General features: G+C 28.3%; 1 protein-coding gene across 1 annotated transcript; it reads right to left on the reverse strand.

Moving 5' to 3' along the window:
• Positions 1–4298: 4298 nt before the first annotated feature.
• Positions 4299–5036, reverse strand: LOC133031488 (uncharacterized). Its single transcript, XM_061104998.1, has one exon. The coding sequence runs from the start codon at positions 5034–5036 to the stop codon at positions 4299–4301; it is 738 nt and encodes a 245-aa protein (XP_060960981.1).
• Positions 5037–24894: the final 19858 nt, after the last annotated feature.

Genomic DNA, 24894 nt, shown 5'->3' on the forward strand with positions numbered 1-24894 from the left:
GACATTAGGTATTGGGCTCTACCTAAAAGTAATTTCGTTATTAACATAGTAGACAATCACTGAGATTAATGCTCCTAGTGTGGTCGTCCGAAGATCATTAAAAACCGTTCTAGATATGAGCATTTGTCCCAAATTCATGTTTTCTTATGTCAAACCACAAAATTACTTACATTTTATTCATATTTTATTCATTTTAGGAAGTTTTATGAATATTTTATGAAGTTTTATGAAACTTAATGTGCTATATAAAATATTCAACCTATCTTAATGTTTGAATATTTCTAAATATATCTAGCACTATAAAAGGAATTTATGTATAGCATTTAAATCATACAAATCTAAATTAATTGCATTAAACATAAATTTGCCAAATAAATACAAATTAATACAATTATTGTATGATAATAAATTAAATGCTTAATTCCATAATATATAATTAATTATGCATTTATGACCATATAATATCTTAAATATTTATACTAATAATTAATTTGTATAAATAAGGTAATTATACAAATTAGTACAATTAATTATATGGAATGAATTAAATGCAAAATTAAAGACTATACTTAATGGCAGATTTTTCAAATTTTATTAATTTAAACAATAAATTACATAAATTTGGTAATAAATAATTAAATGCACAATTATACAAATTGTACAATTATTACATGCCTAAATAAAACATGTAATTAATTACCATATTAAAACAAATTTCCATTTTCGAGTTTATACTAAATAACATATTAATTCTAAATATATGTATTAAATTAAAAATGGAAATTAATGAATGTAATTTATTGACTAAATTAACAATAGGAGAATAATTTATATTTCCAAATAAATAAAAAATATATAAAAAAAAAATCGAAATTTTTTCCCTTTTTTTTTTTTTTTGAAAAATACACTGCCATAAACGACATGATAAAATTTCTTTAAACTTCCAAAAATCATGAAATCAATTCCAAATGAATCTAAATGAAAAAAATTAAGACATTCATATAGATTTTATGCATCGAAAATACATAAAACAAAGACTTTAAAAATCACCAAAATTTTCTGAAAAATAATTTTGAGATTTCTTTGTTTTTTCAAAGTGGATTTTCATGCTTAGAACAATCTATATTAATATATGAATGTATTAATACATATACAATATATATATAAATATATATATACAGAAAAATAAAAATACTGTATGTATATATATAAACATGAAATGTATATATGTATATATTTGTATATAGCATTTAGATATATAAATAATATATATATATACAACATATATACGTAATGAAATGAAGAAAATATATATATATATGTATATGAATATATATATATATGAACTGAATGAATAAACAAGTATATATGTATGAAAATATATATGTATATATATAATTGGGATTGAATGAATATGAATATATAAATATATACACAAACGAAAATAAATATATATATCAACACTGAATTAAATATATATAAACACTGAATTAAATATATATATATATAAACACTGTATATACGAGTATATATATATATGAAACTCAAACTAAAATCAAGGCAGAGATAAAAACCGCTCTGATACCAACTGTTAGACATTTATATGTATAAACTGAAATATATATGTTTAAGTATAAAGTGCGGAATTAATCAAACATATATGCACTATAATTTAAGGATCGAAATACCTCCAGCCATTGATTCTTTGAGCATTAATCCCACATAAGCTTGATCTGCAAAAGAAACCGATTGATGTGGGTAATCGGGCTTCCTCGCTCTCTCAACTCTCTTTAGATGGATTTTGCTGTTATGAACAGAATGAGTGAGGAGCTCGGGGACCGAGACCCTATATTTATAGGTGAGATACTCCATCAGTATCTGCGCCACATTAATTGTCAGAATATTTTGACAATTAATTCAGGAAATCAAATCAGGTAATGAATATAGAAATCTGACCATATATAGAATATTACGTAATTGATTTTGTCCAGATTCAATGAATATAAAATATTCATTTATCAGAAAATCAATTATTTATTTATTTCCTTAAATAGAAATTTATTTCTTTATATAGAAATAGATTTCCTTAAATAAAAAATATTCTTACATCAGTCACTGCTACTTTTGCTGCAGCAAATTCCTTGCAAAATTTTAGCAAGATCTTGTATTTTCTCTAGTAAACTCTTTTCTTTACCAAAACTCAAATAAAATTTATAATTATCACTGACAACTATAAATTACCCAAAAGAACACAAAAATACAAAATAACACTGAAAGGAAAGAAAAGACCTAAAAATAAACAAAATACACACAAATTAAGTTAAAAAAACATGACAAATAACTCTTTATTAAAGAATTATCAACTGCAAACATCTTGTTGCTAAGATGATAATGGGTTTTGCAATGCATATAATATTCATTGATATGTGACAATAAGAATCATCTTGCATTGGTAGCAGTGGAATCATTTCATATGTTGCTACCTTCTTAGTTGGTTGTGCTTGGATTTTATGAACATGGCGACATAGATTTCTTTACAATGCCTTATGTTGTGAAAAGTATGTACTAATTCCTTTCAGGTAGTTTTGGATGGTGACATTCCAACCGGGTTGTCTAGGTGTGTGTTCTTTTTGTTTCCATTCTTAAAATGTATTTCATTTTATTATGATTAATTTTGGGTTTAACTTATGTGTTTTCCTTTTTTTTTTTATTTATTATTTGTGTGTAGAGATAGCATGATATATATGTTCTCATTTGTTAAGTATTTTGTTGAGGGGAAAAAGATTTAAAATTTGGATTCATATGTGGAATTAATGTCGACATAGATCTAGGCTTGTTTATTGATTATATTCATATGTAACGATAAAGCAAACCGAGCTAGAGTATCCATGTCTATATTAGCTAGATTATTCTCAATAACACAATGCATGTCAAAAATTGAAAACCTGCAACTTTATGTACTCTTAGTTTTCTCATCATGTTTTTTTTTTTTTTTCGTTTGATACCTTATTTGTGTTAATGAACAATAATATCACATAATTTATAGTAATGTTAGTTAATAAATAACTTGACCTGTAACTCTGTCATTTTTATTTCCTTACAATATCAATATGACATGACACAATTCCTCTTTTATGTATCATCAAAGAGAAGCTTGTAACCTTAATTTGGAAAATAATTTGTGGTACCACACATAAGATCAACAACTTAAATGTTATTTAGTATGCCTGTAAATATTGTAGAGTTTGACAGAAAATAGGGCTGGCCTTGAAGGTAGGTGAGCCAAGCGTCCGCCTCGGGCCCCGAACGCTCACCGCCTCAAAATTGTGACAAAAAATTTGTTACCATACTTAAATATCATTATATAAGAAAAAATATAACAAATATTGTTTTGTGTAGTGAGCGATTTTAAGAGTTTTTAAAAACTCATCCAAGCACTACGAGCAAGATAATGAGTAGTGTTGTTAGCGCTTAACAAAATAAAATTCAATAATGAAAATAGAACTAATTAAAAATTTATTACTTATTTAATTGCATAGTTTAACAAATAAATGAGACAAGAATAACAATGGAGTAACTACTATTTGAATATCTTTTAAGTATTTTATAAAAGGTAAATAATAAACTACAATATTAAAAAAAAATAGGATACCAAATATCCACTTCTTCATTTTGTTTTCATATTTTTAATTAAAAAAAAAAACCTGAAATAGTAAGAATCGAATTAGTTGCTTAAATTTTGTTTTCATTTTGTTAACGAACAAAGCTTATATTTTTCATCCATTTACTAATGATCAAAATATACATAACATAATAATAAGAATTGAATAGTTACTTAAATTGGATTTCTTCTCATATGATGTTACAAGAAAAAACAACTACATTAAACATAATGCTATAGAATCATGAATATCATTAGTTTTTGAAGCAACAACCAAAATAAAAAATAATAATATACTCACTAAACAAAACAGATCATAAAATTTTATTAATGAATTCCTTCAAGATGTTTATATAATACACAATTATATATATAATAATTAAAATGGTCCAAACATAGCTTATATATATGAGTAAAAATTTGTTGAGTATATAATTATTAAACTAATGATATTATTTTTTGATGCAACCACCAAAATAAAAAATAATAATATACTCACTAAACAAAAGAGATCATAAAATAACTTTATTAATGAATTCCTTCAAGATGCTTATATAATACACGACTTCATATATAATAATTAAAATAGTCCAAACATAGCTTATATATGAGTAAAAATTTGTTAAGTACATGATTTTTAAACTATCTCGACTCTACAATTTGGACAAAATTTACTAACTTGTAGCCACTCAACAACACATTCTTCATGATACGCGTGAGTGCATGGTAACTTAGCAGCTTCCAAACCAACCGAAACATCCTCCAAACAAATCGAACAAAAAATTGGATTATCTTTAACCCAAACTTTTTCTAATTTCTCGATTGACTCTTCACTTGCCGCCACAAAGCGAATTGGAACATCATTCATATCAAAGTCATTATCGTCGTCGTCGTCGTCCTCGTCGTCGTCATCAAGTTGAGGTAGTTCATCAACAAAAACTTCAACAGAAATATTAACACCGACTTCTTCATTCAAATTATTATTATCATAATCATTGTTGTTCATCATCTTTCTACCGCAATCAATAACGCCAACGGCAATAAAAGAGAGAGAAGGAATATAGACCTCAGCAAGCATGTCTTCAATGTTAAGTAGGGCTTCAGTAACGTCGCTCTTCATCAATGTCTCGTACGAAATCCATCCAATATTTTCTAAAAAAGCAGTGGAATTTCCCGCGTCGTCGTCGAATAAAGATTCTTCATCTTCAACTTCCATACTAGATGAGTGTGGAGCAAGAATAAACTTGGCATTTAAGTTAATGGTAAAGTAACGAGCATGTGGCTCTTCTTCTATTGTGTTAGATTGAGTAGTATAACTATATCTATAGGGTGATATATGGTAATGAGGATCACCAATTACTTGAGGAGAAGTCATAATTAATCACTCAAAGAAATGATTAATTTTGGTTAATTTACAAAGTTTAAGAAAAATTTGAGCTTTAGAAGTTTCAAAATTAGGGTTATCAAATGTATTCAATTAGCTTAGGAAAGAGAGAGAGGTGAGATGAAAAAACGATATTAAGGACTCAAACGGCTATTTAAAGTAATTGAAATTTACATTCTATTAGGAGTAGGATTAATATGGGGCGTTGGATTTTGTTTTTTTTTTAATTGTAAGGTCATTTTTACCCTTTCACGTTTTTTATTATATGTTTTTTATAACAAAACAAAACCCACTTCAGTTAATGGTGTCATTGAACAAGTGGGACTCGAGAAGCTTCGAGAAGCCACTTCAGTTATTGCAACATTTGTTGGTGCACAAATAAGAGTTGTGTAGTTGATCTTTAAGAAGTGTAGCATTGATTTTCGTCTTTCCTGTCCCAGTTGGACCCCATATAAGCTCAAAACCATCTCTGCTCTTGCAATGCATCATGCGAAGACTAATAAAGAACAACATCAACAATCAACATATACAGTTACACAGTGAGAGTAAAGAACCTTATAAAGATTTGGGCGAAGATGCAAAATAGCCCTAAATCTAACAATTAAGTTAATAAATGTCCCTTTTTATAAAAAATTAAAAAAATGTCTATTATGTTAAGAATTTGATGATAAAATTACAATTATAACCTTGAATAATTAAGTGTTTGGTATAGTTATTTTGCACGATAGTATATCATTTTTATGTGCAATAGTATATTAAAAAAAACTGATAGGTAGTATATTAGTTTAAGATTGTGGTATATTATTTTAATGTGCTATGGTATATAAGACGGAAATTAAAAAAAAATGTGGAATATTAGTTTAAGTTTGAGGTATAGTTATATTTCACTATGAAATATATATAAGCTCGGTAGCAAATACATTATCACCTTTCTTTAATCTCTCCAATCATGTGTCATATTTCTCTATTTTTTTTTCTCAGATAAATTATACGTCTCTCACTATTTTATTTTTCAAAAAAAATAAAAAAATAAAAAAATCAGCCATACTATTAATTATTTTAGCTCAAACGTGTTATTATTATAACATACCTTTTAAAATAATCATTTTGACAAAGTATATGTTTTTTTTTTCATCTGCAAACACAAATTTTTAGACTTAAAAGCATCATTTTAGTATTTTTTAGTATTTGTATTAACTAAAATGCTTTTAAAAAAGATAAAAAAAAACCCTCAAGATTAACTAAATTATAAACTTAAACACCTCACAAAGAAAATCTTAAAGAAAATTAACTATAGCCACCAATTTCATAAATTATTATAAAGTATTTAGTTATTTTATAATTAAAAATTATTCAATAAGGATATTATAGAGCAACTTTGTAAGTTACTAACAAAAGTACTTACAAAGAAACTAAATGACATCTTAGTCATAAGTATAGTCTAATACTTTTACATCTCTCCTACAAAGAGAAGTTTTCAAGTTTCAATCCTCTCTCCTCCAATAATAATAATAATAATAATAATAATAATAATTTACAAAATCACTTACATAATACATTACCATTTTTTTTTAATGTCTAAGATACTATTTAGTGTCCTTATATAAGTTATTTTGAATATAAATTATTTTGTAAGTTAAACTTATGTAGAATATTATTTATTTTAAATATAAAATAATAAAATATATTTTGGTAACTTGTGAAATTGGTTGGTATATTTTGTTTAAGTTTAAAATTTGATTACTTTTTTGATAGCTAAATATATATAAATATATATATATATATATATGAAAAAAAAAACTAAAATGTCACTTTTTATTTCGATTTTCTGGTGAAAAAATATATTCTTCGCACATTTTAAAAGAATCACTTTAAAAAGTGGATTATGATGATTAGGCCTAGTGAGACATAACTCTTGAACTCAAATAATTATATTGACCATAATTTTTTTTAAAATATTTGAAAGAAAAGAAAGTAACTAAAGTATACTTTCTTTATTAAAAATTTAGTATATAATTAATATAACTAAATTTATATTACCTTCTTATTTTATTATAAGTTATTTTAGAAATATATTTAAATTGCTTAATTAAGTAAACTTGTTTATACTATACTATCTCATAGTTTTTAAATATAAATTAACAAAATTTTTTTAATAATTTATGAAATTGGATGGTATATTTAATTTTAATTATTTATTTGTTAATTATATAAAAAAAGAAATTAGATAGTTACTTTAAATTCTATTTATTTTCTCTAGTAATAGTAACAAAAATATATGTATATATACTTATCTTATTAAAATAATGATCTTCAAAAATAAATCATATGTAATTCTTCAGCCAAAATAATTTCTCTACGATCGATTTTTTTTTTAAATTTTTAAACGAGAGAAAGAGAGAAAGAAATACAATAATAAAATAAAATATTTAAAATGAATACTTCAAATCAATGTATCAAGAAAAAAAAAACAATATGATGACGCTAAATAAAAGGACAAAACAAAAAAAAATAAAAATAAAAGAACAAAAAAAATTGAAAAAAAGAGGAAACTGGCATATATACTAGTGTCTATTGAAGAGAGATAAAAAGAGGAAATAACTTTTTCAAACTCTCTAAAAATCTCATATAAGCAATAAGTTTTCATTGGTATACAGTTGCCGAAATCAAGTAAAATAAATAAAAACAAGTGCTAATTCTATTATAATAAAATAGGCAACGCTATTTTCAAAATTTGTTTTAAAATTTCGTCTCCTCATGTAATTTTCTCTAATTTTTTTCTACTATACTGATGGTATATTAATTTTTCACTATAATATTTATACTTATGATTGCAGAATATAGTTTTTATATGCTATTGTATATCGTGGAAAAAAATCATTTAATAGTATATTAGTTTAAGTTTATGGTATATTCATATTGGTCTAATGTATATCGTTTGTATGTGATATGTATATCGTGAAGGATAGAAAAAAAAAACTATTAAATATTAATTTAAGTTTTTAGTATTTTTTTTATTTTGTACAGTATATCTTTATGATATGCTATGTGTAATATCCAGATTAAAATAGTATTTAATTTTTTTTTTTTTTGGATATTAATTGAGCGAGGATAATTATCTTGTTTCTTTGTGTTGTTAGTGAGTTGATATTATTGCTTAGAGTAGTTGTACCAATTTTCTAGAGAGTTAAAGTTGTATTAACTACGAAAGTAAAATATTATGGTATTTTTACAGAGTAAGTAATCGTTTAATTAAAGCCCAATATGAAGGTCCATTAGGGTTTTATAATATATTTAGTGAGTTTAATTAATTAATGTTAAAAATTCGTAGGTTTGGATAAATTCGCAGGATTAAAAACTGTTTTACTAAAACGATCATATCTGGAGTTCTAGAGCTCGGATTGAGGTGATTTCAGTGGCGTTGGAAAGATAATTCAAAGATCTATCAATTATGTAGAAATAGATTTATCGTAATTTTAACTTTATTGGGGTCAAAATTAGGTTACAAAGTGACGACCTGTTAAGTTTAGTATAGAAACCCTAAGTTTTAAAATTTAAATTTAAAACTTATATCTAACAAATAAGATTTTTATTTAATTATTCTATTTAGAGTTAAATTAGCATCAGATTATAGGGGTTATTTTATTATTTTCTTTTATAGATTTAATTAGATTATAAAACCTAAATCTATCACATTCTTGATACGTAATATGCAGAGTCTCTAACCCTAAGAAAAATAAAACTCAATCTCAATCTCTTTCTTTCAGCCTGAATACAATTCTTAGAGAGGACACTCATAAAATCCTATATCCTACAAGTTATCCATCTCGCTACCTATCAAAGATTTATAATTTTCCTTCTTGTTTCATTCTCTTCGCCAAACAACATTCATGATTTTCATCAACATAACATTGAGATCATCATCACCATTCTAATAATTTGAGATTTCAAGATCTAGCACTGATTAAGAAGAGTCATCAAGAGGTAAGAGAGTTCTTCCACTTATTGTTGTGAACTTTTAGGTTAAACTATGAAATCTCGTTTTTATTTTTTTCTGAAAATTATTGTCTTAGTAAAATAGTCATATCTCTCTCAATATTGATCCGTTTCCAGCGATTTTTATATCGTTAGAAAGCTTATTCGATGATCTAAAATTTTTATCAAGAAAATATTCACCAGTTCGGTGATATTCTATGTCGAAAGTTATCATCTTTCTGATGTTGTTGTAAATCGTTTTTTTTCATATTCCCAGAAAAAGTACTTTCACTTAAAATACCATAACTCTCTCAATTCTTGTCCATTTTTAATGATCCATATATGGTTTCAAAGCTTATTCAATTTTCCATAAGTTTCATGAAGAAACATTTCGTGAATTCGGAGTTATACTATGTCGAAATGTTAGTTTCCTTCTGTATCATGTAATTCGTTTCTTGAATCTTGTTCTTCCAAAACTGTTTTGGTAAAATTGTAATATCTCTTTGAATATATTTCCAATTTCAGAGATTTCGGTATCATTGGAAAGGGAATTTAATTTCCTAAAACTTTCATGAAGATGTTATCTTCTAGTTCTGAACCTTTCAATACAAAAAGTTTGTATTTTTGCTAAGTCGTATAATTCGTTACTCCATATTCCTTCTCAGAAATAGTTTCAGTAAAACAATCATAGCTCTCTCAGTTTTAATCCATTTTTAATGATCTTTATATCGTTGGAAAGATAATGGAATTTCTTATAATTTTTATGAAGACAACTTTTAATGAATTAGTGTAGTTGTTGGTCAAAAATAGTAATCTTTCTGCTGTACTGTAAGAGTACGAATTTTAATATTAGGGCCTTGACCCATGTCTTATTATAGGTAGTAGTGACGAGATAACAACTCTTAAGCAGCGGGATTTGAGGTAAGGAAATTAGATAGTTTTTTTATGTGTTTATCTGCATAAATTTAAATTCTTTATATATTGAAATATGATTTATGATTTGTTATTATGAATATGTATATGGTACTGAGAATGTGTGGTATGGACACAATATGAGTTTGTGAATTGATACATAGATTATGGTTGTATGACTTGTATATGTTGTATGTTGTATTTGTATGTTTCAGGTTGTATGTTGTATGATATATTTGTATGTTGCATGTTATATGTTGTATGTTGTATGCTAACGTCTCAGGTAAAGTGGGGGACCATGGTGGGGTATGATACGGGATAAGGCCGTTGAATGTAGAGATACCCTACCCTGCATTTTACTGAGTCGTGTATGAGATTGTTATGGTGGGTATGATACAGTGATGTTACTGTTGAATATAGAGATACCCTATCCTATAACAATGGTAGGGCTGCATAGGCCCATGTTATTATATGGGCAGATTAGGCCCAGGATATTGTAGGGTCAGGCTAGGCCCGGGTTATGTAAGTAATGGCTATGATATGCCAATATTGTGATAATGTTATTATTATTTATAGTATTGATATGATTATGTTATGAGTATGATATTGGAGTTATGATCTCTGTATATGTGTACGGTGTGAACAAATAGTATAGACTTGTATGATAAAGGTTTCCATATGTACAGTTATTTGGTTATAGTTATAAAAGAGCATGTATGATATTGCTAAAACTTAATAAATACATTAATGGTATGTGTGATATTATATGGTATTGTTTGATAAGCATTTCCTTACTGAGCTTTTAGCTCACCCCCCTTACTTTCCCCCTACAGGTATTAGACAGGGAAGTATGTATAGTGAGCAGGGTCAGTTCTGGTACGTATACTGTGAGCGGCTACGGGCGGACAAACGATCTAGAACGCCGGTGGTGCCTTAGTTTTATTTTAAGCAGTTGATAAATCTAACACAGTGGAAATGCATTATTTAAAATTATTTACTTACTGTATCTTGTTTTACAAATGAAGGATCCTTCTCTGTTGCATTTTGATTTTTTTTTAAAATCCACTGTTGTATTTAAATTATTTTTTTATCTTTTCAAATTATGCATGAAAATAGTATTTTTGTAAAATAAGGCAAAATACTGGGGCGTTACAGTTGGTATCAGAGCCGATCGTCCGTTAGCCCGAAGGATACTCACGGTATACATACAGAAGACTGAAAAAGATCCCTCTCACTATTATGTAAGTGTTAGTTTTAATTTTCTTGGTATTGCCATTAATAGTCTTATATGTGATACATATAATTAGAGCCTCATCTTAGGTGGTGCTTAGAGACATCAATAGTACCCTCTATCTCTTATGATTGATTACACTTTTTAGGAAGAAGATGTATAGGTTTATATTTCTTTATTGTCTTGAATTGAACTAGGAAGGACCGTGTTCCTTTCTTGAAAATTTAGAATAAATTATAATAGGAGTTCATAAGACTTTATTTGATAAATAGAATATTACTAGTTAAGCTTGACAACATTAAGTTTAGATATGTACATAGAAGCTTCTCTTCCAATAATTGAACTCTTTTGTTTCTTTTAAATCAACCTTTCTTGTAAACATGAAACTAGAAGATCAGTTAGAATCAATGTGAAAGGAACGACCAATAGAGGTGGGGGCTAAGGATGTGTGTTCCGCTGACCCACAAATGGTTGATGTTCCAGAGAACCCAATAATAGTTAAGGCTAACGATCTAATAGAGGTATTGGAAGGACTACGAGCATGACTAAGACAATTTGTTGAAGAGTTTTCACAGGCTCAGCAAAATATCACCAACACTAGTAGTGGAACTTGAAGCACATAATGAAATGTACCAATAGCCAACTAAGTACCGACGCATATATTTTCACCTATCTATGAATGGTTGAAGAAGCAGTCTCTACACCTAGCCATGAATGGAAGCCCAACATATAGGAAGTAGGGATGACTTAGAATAGTAGACGCTATACGGTCGGGACAGTATAATTTACGAAACTTACTTATTAAGAAGGATGAAATAATAGATCTTTAAGGAGAAGGTACTATCTTGTTGGATATTCTATAAGTTACACACTCTTAAGTTAGATGGTAAGAAGTATGAGTACTGTATGCAAAGACATTGGAGATAAGTATGTTATAGAAATGAGTCAGGAGAGGACGATGCCATCATATAGAAAGGAGTGCGGTGTGCTGAATAGAATCCAAAATGAGAAGTTAGAAAGAGACATGATAAAATTACTAGAGGTAATAACTTATGAAGGTATCTTAAACACTAAGAGATAAGCAGAGCATCAACAAATATTAGATTACCGAAGGAAAGTTGTAAACTTTAAACTCAAGGTCATCTACTTGGTGGAGGAGATAACAGAGAAAAATGTGTATGGTTTCGACAGAGACATTTTCAAAGGAGAAAGACAAAAAAAAAATCCAGGCACGGCTAACAATTTGGGTACAACATGAATGAGAGACAACTAAGAGGGTGACTACTCGGAATTGATCACAACTACACAACTAAGAGATTGTGGATGCAGCTTTGTGGCGGGTGTACAACAAACAACTATAGAGAGTAGATCGCAAATTCAAAACTTGAGAAAGAGGAGGAATTAGCATTCAAGGGTGACATCCCTAGATTCCAAATACTCACTGATACAACAACAATGGTGTGGAGTATAGCTCAATGAGAAAATATTAGGAAAGCCTCACTTAGAGACAGGAGAAAAGTGAGACACAATTAGGACCAAAGTAACATATATTGAAGAATGTCATGGCATGTCAAGGACTATACAAGTTTTTGATAAGTGTTGGGATTAGAAAATACACTCATGCAACATAAAGGAATTCAAGGCACAACGTAAGCAAAGGATACTACAATCCAATTACGACTTATATTATGGGAAATAGTATAAGTATGTTGGAGTGTCATCTAATGAGAAACTAAGAGGAAAACTCACAAAGTTCAGCCCTGCTGAAAAGAGATGGTGTTTCTAGGTCCTATAATGCCCGAGAAGAAAATGACTATGGATTTGTCAAAAGCTAAAATTGTTAAGAGCAAAAAAAAAAAAAAATATTAGATATTTTTTCTCAATCTAAAAAGCCAGTAATAGAGATCTTTGGAAGGACTCTCTCAAGCTGACAATAACTAACTTATTGCACACTACTAAGTCTTGTCCAATTGAAAGTGCAAAAGTTAGAAGAAGAAAAAAAAACAAGATAGGTATTGATAATTTGGTGGCGTTTGGATGTAAAATGAGACGCTTGAACGAATTATTGACTTGTGCTTAAAGGTAGTATGGGAAGTAAGAATAAAACAATTCCTGACTAAGGAATTATAAATAGTGAGTCTCCAGTAATAAATCAAATACAAGTAGGGGTATAGGAGGTATAATAGTGATGGACAGAGTAAGGTCTGTTCGGCATAGTTTGCAAATTATATATATATAGTATCCTTACCCTGATAACTTGGATGATCAAATTATAAATTACTGTTGAATATAGAGATACCCTATCCTATAACAATGGTAGGGCTGCATAGGCCCATGTTATTATATGGGCAGATTAGGCCCAGGATATTGTAGGGTCAGGCTAGGCCCGGGTTATGTAAGTAATGGCTATGATATGCCAATATTGTGATAATGTTATTATTATTTATAGTATTGATATGATTATGTTATGAGTATGATATTGGAGTTATGATCTCTGTATATGTGTACGGTGTGAACAAATAGTATAGACTTGTATGATAAAGGTTTCCATATGTACAGTTATTTGGTTATAGTTATAAAAGAGCATGTATGATATTGCTAAAACTTAATAAATACATTAATGGTATGTGTGATATTATATGGTATTGTTTGATAAGCATTTCCTTACTGAGCTTTTAGCTCACCCCCCTTACTTTCCCCCTACAGGTATTAGACAGGGAAGTATGTATAGTGAGCGAGGGTCGGTTAAGTACGTATACTGTGAGCAGGCTACGGGCGGACAAACGATCTAGAACGCCGGTGGTGCCTTAGTTTTATTTTAAGCAGTTGATAAATCTAACACAGTGGAAATGCATTATTTAAAATTATTTACTTACTGTATCTTGTTTTACAAATGAAGGATCCTTCTCTGTTGCATTTTGATTTTTTTTTTAAAATCCACTGTTGTATTTAAATTATTTTTTTTATCTTTTAAAATTATGCATGAAAATAGTATTTTTGTAAAATAAGGCAAAATACTGGGGCGTTACACTATGATATAATAATAAATAAATAGAGTGGTATATTGTTTTTATTTGCTATGGTATATCATGAAAGAAAGAGAAAAAAAAAACTTGTGGAAGTTTATTTAAGTTTTTTTTTTTATATATATATATATTTATTTGACTATAGAATTATTGTGGTATATTCATATTACTCTAAGGTATAGTATTTGTATGTTATATTATATATCATGAAGGAAAGAAATAAAAATAAAATTAAAAGAATTGAATAATAGTTTAGTGTTCGGTATAGTTATTTTGCACTATGATATATTGTTTTTATGTGTAAATATATACTAAGAAAAAAAATTGAAAGAAAATAAATTAGTTTAATATTGTGGTATATTGTTTTAATGTGCTATGGCATATAATGAACGAAAGAGGAAAAAAACATGAATTATTAGTTTAAGTATGAGGTATAGTTATATTTGACTGAGGGATATTGATTTTATGTTCATTGGTATTTCATGAAGGAAAGAACAAGAAAAAAAAACTTGTGGAATATTAAATTAAATTTTTTGTATAATTTTTTTTTTTACTATACTGGTGGTATATTAATTTCTAACTATAGTATATCTGCTTATGATTGTGGTATATAGTTTTTGTATGCTGCTGTATATTGTGGAAAATAATTCATTTAATAGTATATTAGTTTAAGTTTGTGATATATGTATATTAGTTTAAGGTATATTGTTTGTATATCATACGATATATTAATGAAAAAAAAAAATAATTGTATGCTTAAATAACATGTAACGCCCTGTCCAACAGGGACGCCACGTGTGTGCAATTTATTAAAATACTGATAATTATATAATATGTAATTATACTAAAAGTGTGGGTAATTAAATTTTGATAGTTAAAACTCGACTTTTAAACTGTTTAACAAAAGATAAGTAACATGGATTACGGGGTCCCCCTGTTTTCAAAATATTTACAAACTGGTTTCAAAGTATTTTACAACATAAGCTTTATATTTTCCAAAATACAATCAAAATAGAGCATCCTGTAAACTGGGCTGTGCCACCGCGGCTGGTATGTACATTGCTGCTGCGACCACAAACTCATGGTTGCTCGACTTTAGCCTTCCCTTTACCTGCACCATAAAGCACCAGTGAGTCACAGAGACTCAGCAAGAAAGTGATCAAAACAATAATTAAAAGAAGATGATTATTAACTTAATCTCATGCCATTATGTTTACTTACTATTCGATAATAATAATAAGCATTCCTTTGAACATCACACATTCCTGGTACTTAATAAAGTACCACTTTTTACCACTCGTCACATACGAGCTGAATATGTCACTATCGTTGCCCGATAAAGCAAACGATAAGTAAGAAACCTAACCGCGGTTTCAAGAGTAATTACTCATAACGGTAATAACCGTTTCCAACCCTAGGTCATAACCTAGGCTTAATAAGCTTTTAATCAACATCATGATAATAATTAAGGCCACTTCCATTCATCCATTAATTTTTAACCACATACGGTGCTTACCACTTTTCTTACCTTAATTCAGAAGTCAAAAGTATGGCCGACCTGAGTAGAAGAACAAGCTAGGCAATTGTTAAGCTATTTTTAGCCTAAGTTTTGGGTCACATTTTATAGTTGTTTTTCTTCCTTATTATTGTTTTTGGAATAGAATTACGCTTGTTTTCTATGATTTCAGGTTTCTACACTTGGGATGTATAAATTGGATAAATTTCGGAAAAACAGTGATCTATAAAATAGAGAAAATTTTGAAAGAGAATAAAGCTGAAACTTCAAGCATAAATTCGACTATGTTCTGATCATATTTTGGAAAAAGTCAAAACATAAAAGTTTTAGATCTCTTTTTTATCTTTCCAACGCATCTTGAATCAGCTCATTTGGAGTTCGGATGAGAAAGTTATGCTCATTTTACTAAAACAGATCGAAGCAGAAAATTCCATCTCGCCGCGGCGAGATTTCCATGGCCGCGGCTAGAAAGTCTGGGCAGAAACGTGGTTTTTTGATGCACTTTTGGCCGCGACGAGACCACTTTTGGCCGCGGCGAGCGTCCGTACGGACCAGGGGCAATTTCGTCCATCGAACCCTAAATTTTTGTTATAAATAGAAAACTACGATTGGAAGTCAGGGGAAGCGATTTGGAACCCTAAAACACAGCAGAAAGAGGCAAGAAGAGCAGAGGACATCAAAGTGAAGATCCAGAATTCATCCACCAACAGTTTCTTTCTCTATTCCTCTTTAATTTCTTTATGTTGAATATTGTTATAGGAATGGTTATGGATTTATTTCTGAACTAAATTTCCCATTTAGGGAGGATGATGATTGTCGTTTAATGTTTTGCCTAGTTAATGTTTAATTACCATTCCTCAATTCTTGTGTGTGAAATTATCTTAATTTCATGTTTAAGATTGATCACCTTGTGCATGCTCTATGATCTCAATTCGAAATCTGAAAAAGTGAGAATTGAGAATGCTAAAATTAAGATAATCGATGTTCTATGTGAAACGAAAGTATTTGCATGACTTATGTGACGAGTAGATTATTACTTAATGCTGATTTCATGTTAGTTTAATTAAGGAGTTAATTAGATAACATGTGATTTAGAATCTAGAAGATCTGAAAGGAGCTAGGTTATTTCATAATCTGTCATTCACTTCAAGAATAGGATAGTAATTAAGCATTAACGATTTGGGTAAACAACAACAGGATTCTCCTCCCTATTATCTCATCTTGCTCAACTTTCAATTGTGTTATTAAGTTTTCTGAATTACTTTCATATTTTACTGTTTTTAAATCATAATTGCTTTCGATTTGCCGAATAGAATCATAAGTGTAATTTAGTGGTATTTAATCCAATTCCCTGTGGGATCGACCTCACCTGTGTGAGATTTACTACTTGATTGCGTATACCTGCGTAGCGTTTATAAATTTTAGCAACAGCAATCCCGGTCCTATGTCACGACAATTGAAACACAATAAATACCTTAACTCAAAGTTCCGGATTAAAACCCTAGTTTAGAAATCAAACATAACCTAACTCCCAGCAACCCCAAATTAGGTCAAGCATCCCATATTTAATTTAAAACAGATAGTACACAACTCCCCAGGTCAAAACTGAACATAAAGCAAACCCGAAAAATTTTCCCCTGCAAGCAACCGGTCGACCGGTTCTGATACACCAGAACCAATCCGGTCGACCGGTTCTGGCAGACCAGGAACAAAAGTTCCTCTTCACCAAATTCGAACCAAAACTCCTCCAAACCTAACCAAACTTTCCAGAACAGTATAATAACATAAATATGGCATAACCCAAGCTGCAAAACACAGTAGTTCAATCTCTAGCTTAAAATCATACACTCAAGTGAAGAAATCTAAATTCTTTTAGCTTCCTCACTCACAAACCAATTCCAACAGCCATGAATTCAATTCAAACATACATTAACAGACCTCATTCAACTAAGATAACAAACCTAAACCTTCTCTAAACCTACAGCCCTGAAAACTTCCAAAAAGAATAACAAACCTAGCTTAGAAACCTAAAAAAAACACCAAAACATAAGGAAGAACTTACCTAAGGTTCAAGGTTGGCTTGAAGTTAGAGTTTAGCTCTGAAAATAGGAGATGGCTGAAGAAAAATAATCCCCCTAGTGGCTGGTTGCAGCTGCTCGAAGGAAGAGGAGGAAGGAAAGTTGGAAATTGTGATTCTTTCTTGCCTTGGAAGAAAGCTTTTAAATAATGTTTTGTTCTTTTGTTTTTTTTTTTAAAATATAGGCAGCTACAAAAAGAAAAACAAAACCAACACCTAAATTACTAATCTACCCCTCTTTAATAATTAATTCTTAAAAAAAAACCCTAGGGGCATTTTGGTAATTTACTAATTCCCCAATCCGACATTCTAATAAAATTCTAACTTAATCCGGGATATTCTCAAAATAATTCTTTCATTTAATGTCGTAACATTGCTAACCACATAGCTAAAATTCCACAATTGCCGGGCCCAAAAATAACGTATTTCATTAAATAATTTCTCAACAATTACCTAAGTAAGATCATAATCCTACTTCATTTCTCAAGTAATTACATATTTAATAAAATATGTCCATTTAAATATTATTTATTTTCTGGGATATTACAACTATCCCCCACTTATAGGAATTTCGTCCTCGAAATTACCTGAAAAGCTCGGGATACAACTCCCGCATCTGCGACTCTAACTCCCAAGTCGCTTCTTCAACTTTGCTGTTCCGCCACAACACTTTAACTAGTGGAATAGTCTTGTTTCGCAACACCTTTTCTTTCCTGTCTAAGATCTGTACTGGTTGTTCTTCATACGACAGGTCGGTTTGAAGCTCAATGTCTTCATAACTTAAGATATGAGTTGTATCAGATACATATTTCCGAAGCATCGAGACATGAAACACGTTATGAACCCCAGATAAAGCAGGAGGTAGAGCCAACCGATAAGCTACCTGACCTACTTTCTCAAGAATCTCAAATGGACCAATAAATCTGGGACTCAACTTTCCTTTCTTTCCGAACCTTCGAATTCCTTTCATTGGGGACACCCGAAGAAAAACAAAATCCCCAACTTGGAATTCAACATCTCTACGCTTTGGATCTGCGTAGCTTTTCTGTCTACTTTGGGAAGCAAGCATACGAGCTCGAATCTTTTCAATAGCCTCGCTCGTTCTTTGGACAGCTTCAGGTCCAAGGTACCTACGTTCACCAGCCTCATCCCAGTGAATAGGTGATCGACATTTTCTTCCATAAAGCATCTCATACGGAGCCATGCCAATGGTACTCTGATAACTATTGTTATAAGAAAACTCAATCAGAGGTAGGTACTTGTTCCAAGAACCTTCAAAGTCCATTACACATGCCCTCAACATATCCTCAAGTATTTGGATAGTCCTTTCAGATTGACCATCGGTTTGAGGATGAAAAGTTGTACTGAATTTTAACTTAGTACCCATTGCTTGCTGTAAACTTTCCCAGAATTTGGATGTAAATTTTGGATCTCGATCTGAAACTATCGACTTTGGGGCACCATGAAGTCGAACTATCTCCTTGATATACAAATCAGCATATTGATCCACTGTATACGTTGTCCTCACCGGGAGAAAGTGAGCAGACTTCGTATATCGATCCACTATCACCCAAATAGAATCATAATACCCTACTGTTCTAGGCAATCCCACTACAAAATCCATGGTGATGTCTTCCCATTTCCATTCAGGAATCTTTAGAGGTTGAAGCAAACCTGCCGGCCTTTGTTGTTCTGCTTTAATTTGTTGACAGGTTAAGCATTTTGACACATATTCAACAATATCCCTCTTCATACCCGGCCACCAGTATAAAACTTTCACATCATGATACATCTTGGTTGTTCCCGGGTGTAAGGAGTACGGTGTAGTATGAGATTCATCAAGAATCTCCTGTCTGATCTCTTTATCAACCGGTACACAGATTCTGTTTTTGTATCGCAACAACCCATCAGATAAACACGAAAAGTCTCTTGCCAATCCAGCCTCTAACTTCTCCTTATGTCCCTGTAGCTCAAGATCACTTTGTTGAGCTACTCTAATTCTTTCCAGTAGATCAGACTGTATGGTAATATTAGCAAGTTTTCCAATTACAAATTCAATTCCCGCTCTCGTCATATCCTCAGCCAACTTTGCTGAGATTTCCTTTAGTTCACAAACTTGCCCTGGTCCTTTCCGACTTAGAGCATCCGCTACCACATTTGCTTTACCAGGGTGGTAGAGAATCTCGCAGTCATAATCTTTGACCAGTTCTAACCATCGTCGTTGCCTCATATTTAAATCCTTCTGAGTGAAAAAGTACTTGAGGCTTTTGTGATCTGTATAAATTTCTATTAAAGAAATAAAACATATAATACCTTTTATATAATGAAGGGTATTTTAGGTATTAAAAAGTAAAAAATGATATTTGCTTTATTATTTTAAAAAATGAACATTAACTATCAGTAAAGTTAGAGATATGGTCATTTACTTGCATTTCTCTAAAGATTTTCATTAGAAATGTCTTCAAGAGTCCAAGAAAACACAGTCTGAGTGAAGCCATCAACAGCAGAGTCTAAATCTAGCGTTCTCGTACCTGAAGTTTCCCCACCTTCCATCATCATCATCATCTCTTTACCACCTTAACCCTTTTTCATTTTTGAAGGAAAATAGGTTTCTTGAGTCCGTAGCTTCGTGAAAACAATGAACAAAAATATAGATATAAATATATATATACTGACACTGATCTTCAGATTACAGAAATTTTGTAATGTCCATTTTCGAATGAAGAATTGTAATTGTTCATATTTATTACACTGATCACATTTAAAGCCATTGATGAAATGGGCTGTTTTTGTGATATTTAAATACAAAAACAAAAGAAATAATTTTTCAAAAAATAATTATATAATAATAAATTAAAGAAAAAAACATGTAAAAAAATTCATACAAAAAGGAAGTCCCCAGAGGTAGTGTTGTTTTTTGATAATAAGAATTAGAGATATCATTCTCAGAAACTATAAGGAAATATCATTTATGGTGTAATCTCTCAATACTCATTAACTTACTAACTCGAGCGAACATAATCGTCAATGTTGCTCAATACAATTTCCCAATCCCAGCCCTCTCTCTCAGATATCTCTCTCCATTTCTCACTCAAACTTCTCTCTCTCTATTGTGTTGTGTCTTTCTTGTTCTTGCACTTATTTTTGTGTTTCTATTCTCTTATGAAATGAGAGGAGTAGTTCTCTTTATATAGGCTAAATCATCTAATAATACTTGTCCTTTTTGACAGTTAAGTTAGTTAAAAACTAACTAACTAATCGAATTTTGGTTGTGGTTTAAGGACTAATACCATTTGCTGTGTTGTTTGACAGTTTTTGTTTATTTTGTATCAAATTAAAACTTAGTATTGAATAGGCATTTTTCCGTTTTCAATTTGTCAAAAAATTTAGTTATATTGTGTATTCTTTGTTCGTATTGTTTTGATTGGTTTTTTTTCATATTATTTTACTTAATAAGTGAAATTCCCTATATTATTTTGCTTTGATCTATTTTTGGTGCAATTTATAGTTGATTATGAATTGAATAAAACAAATTAGTTTAAACTAAAATTAATTATTATTTAGGTGAAATGAGAATGAGAAAAATGAAAAAGTTTGGAGGAAAGTAAAAAATTTGGCAATTAACTTTTACTAGAATTGTGTGCTAAAATTAAATAAAGTGATAAGAGCACTCCTAACAGCTTCTCTACTCTATCTTTTATAATAATTTACTAAAACTGTACTTTTTTTTTTTATTTTACCTCAAACTTTTACTTTACATCATACATCAGCTTCTCTATTTTTATCTTCATATCATTTAAATATTATTATTTTCAATACACATTTATAAAAAATTATAGGAAAAAATCATTAAAATAAATAAAGAGATGGTATGAGAGAGGAGTGAGAAAGTAAAATAATAATAAAATAAATATAACTCAATAAATAGTTCTAGCTACATTTAGAGAAGCTACAGTACTATTCTTTAAAATAACTTTAGAGTAGCTCATCTGATGTATGAGCTATTAATACAAATTAAGCATCAATGTTCCTTGGGTCATACAAGGTAAATAAAATATTTTTATACCATCTACACATCACACTTTTCCAAGGTGTGGATCATCAAGATTAGCTAACAACTTACAATTGATGATCAAGCAAAAGTAGGTAGACAAATATTAAGCATCCTTGAATGAGCAAAACTTATTACTAAAAACATTTATAAAACACTAATAAAATTTACAATCCAAGATTCATTAAAAGTTCTAACTACAAGAAAATTAGTTCATGCTCAAGATTATTAAAAATACCCAAATGAAATAAAGAAGTATAAAAACAAAATACAAAGGATTAAGAGAAATTTACGCTGTACAACGAATTTTTGATATTAATCTCACGATTACCACTTTCCTTTATATTTCAACTAGGGAATGGTACCGCGCTTCGCGCGGTTTTAATAATAATTGAAAATTATATATATTAAAATAATTTTATATTTTATAGTGAAGTTTATATATTTTATGATTGAAATTCATGATTAATTTTACAGCTTGTACAATTTAAATTATTATAAAAATAAATTAGTAAGTATTTTTTTTCTCCTGATTTAAAAAAAAATTCTCTAAACTATTACTGATGTTAAATATTCTCGATACTGAGTTGTGATCTTTCTCTTACTTTTCATCTTATATGGTTAATATAAAACTGATTTGGCACATTAAATCCTAGTGTGTTTTAGTAAAATAAATAAGCATTTTGCCGTCTCTATTTTTTTAAAAAAAAATAAGAATTGTACTCTAAATTTATTAACTTTTAAAATTATTTAAATAATCAGATTAATAAAAACTCAATTATTTTTAAGTGTATATATATAGTTAGAGCTAAAAAAAATGTGTATACATGCATTATATCTTACTAAATAAATTAATTATAATTTTTATATTTTAAAACTATTATACATAACTTTATGATAGTTAAAAATTATGAATTTATTATTATATATTGAATTGTATATTATGAGTTAATAGAAAAGTATAGAATATGTGAAGATTAAAAAAATCAACCTATCTATATTACATAAAGATTTTGTTGATGATTAATATTTTTATAAGTTATATTTATGATTTTATTTTTTATTAGTGTTAATATTATGTATTGTAGATGAAGATGTTTATAAGTTATCAATTTTTAAGAGAAGTTTTTTATCTATTAATTATGATATAGAGATTAAAAAGCATAACTTACCAAAAATTAGAAAAAATTCAAAATTTTATTAAAAAAAAAAGAAAGAAAATATACAAAGTAAAAAAAAAAAAGAAAGAAGATGTCACATGTTTTTGCTTGGGTTTTCTTTTTTTATATAAATAATTTCATTTTTTCGTCGTTTTGTAATAATAAAAGTATTATGAATACATATTTAGTTTTATATTTATTTAGTTAATGATAATCTCTTAAATACGCATATAATCTCGCTGAATAATTCATACATTATGTAACTTTTCATTCACTCATATTTTTTACAATATTTTTATAAAACGTCTAAATTATAAATGATTAAATTTATGTTTATGAAAGAATTTATATGTTTTGACCAATTATTATTTTGTACTATATATATATATACATTACAATTGATTTTTCTTATAATAATTCTGTATTGGTCAATATATTTGATAGGAATATATTTTTCTTTTTTAAAAATTTCTTCAAACAATTAAATTTTATATAAATTGTTAAAATATACATAAGAGAAACTCATTATAATTCGATTACTTTACGATTTAGCACTATTTTTTTTTTTTTAAATAAGACTCTAACTGTCAAGCATTAATATTGCATGCTTCGCTTTAAAACGTATAATAATATATATGTATAGGACAATCTCATATACGTGTATTTATATTATGTCAAATACAAGAAAAATATTTACATATTTTAAGAAGTTCACATTAAAATTAATTATTAATAATAATGTGATTTGTTTTCCACAATATTTCAGTTTAATTTTTATAATATATAAAATTATAATACATAACATTATTTTATGAATCTAAAGTGACAAAAAAATAAATTTGGGACGTGAATTATTTTTTTCTTTTTGTTTTATGTTACCTATAATATTTATTTTTTTCAAAATTTCAGATTTATATATAAATATAGATATAGATATTGTTAGTTTTTTATATTGCTCTAAAATAATAAATGTGGTAGATAAAACACTTTAACTAAATATATTATTGTTAGTAGTCTAATTCTCTCATTTATATTAGAAATTTTTAATTATATAACTGCTATTAAGATTACTATTAATATGATTAAAATTTTAGTAATAGTACATAATAAAATTAAATTAATCACATTATAAATAATGAAGAGTCTCAATTATATATTAGATTTATCTCTTCAACTAAAAAATTAATAATTATTATTAGTTTATATTAAATAGAAAAAAATATAAAAAAACCCACAAAATTAAAACATTACAATACTATAAAAATAAAATCACCTCTTTTTATTTGAAGATTATATAGATATAGATAGATAAATAAATATAGATATAAATTATATACAGACACTTTTATAAAATTTATTTTTTTTATTAATAATTGAAAAAATATAATATATATAATTAATAATAATTTTAAGTTGAAATGGTTGTTTTAATGGTGAGAACTAAATGGTCATGACTATATATCATATACAAAAACTATATAACTTCCCATACATAAAATACATAATTTCATAAATGCATCATCATTATTTTCAATAATTAATATATAGAAATATGTTACTAATTATTATTAAAAAATAGAATAAATATTTGTCTAATAAATTATTATTATTTTCATATATGTATTCTAATTTCAACATAATTTATAATATATAGTAGATAATAACTATTTACATTGTTATCTAAAAAAAGTAATAAAAAAAATACACTATTAACTTATATAAATTAATATTTTTAACATACATGATTGATATCTAATTATAATAAATTTTAAAAAAATTTACAAGATAAATAATGTATTTTCCCACATAGGCACATATATATATGTCAAGGGTTCTAATACATTATGATCAATCAAATTGTGAGGACAATATTAATCAAGTGCATATACACTATATTAAAA

Source organism: Cannabis sativa, chromosome 9 (assembly GCF_029168945.1).
Source record: "Cannabis sativa cultivar Pink pepper isolate KNU-18-1 chromosome 9, ASM2916894v1, whole genome shotgun sequence".
Classification (NCBI taxonomy): domain Eukaryota; kingdom Viridiplantae; phylum Streptophyta; class Magnoliopsida; order Rosales; family Cannabaceae; genus Cannabis; species Cannabis sativa.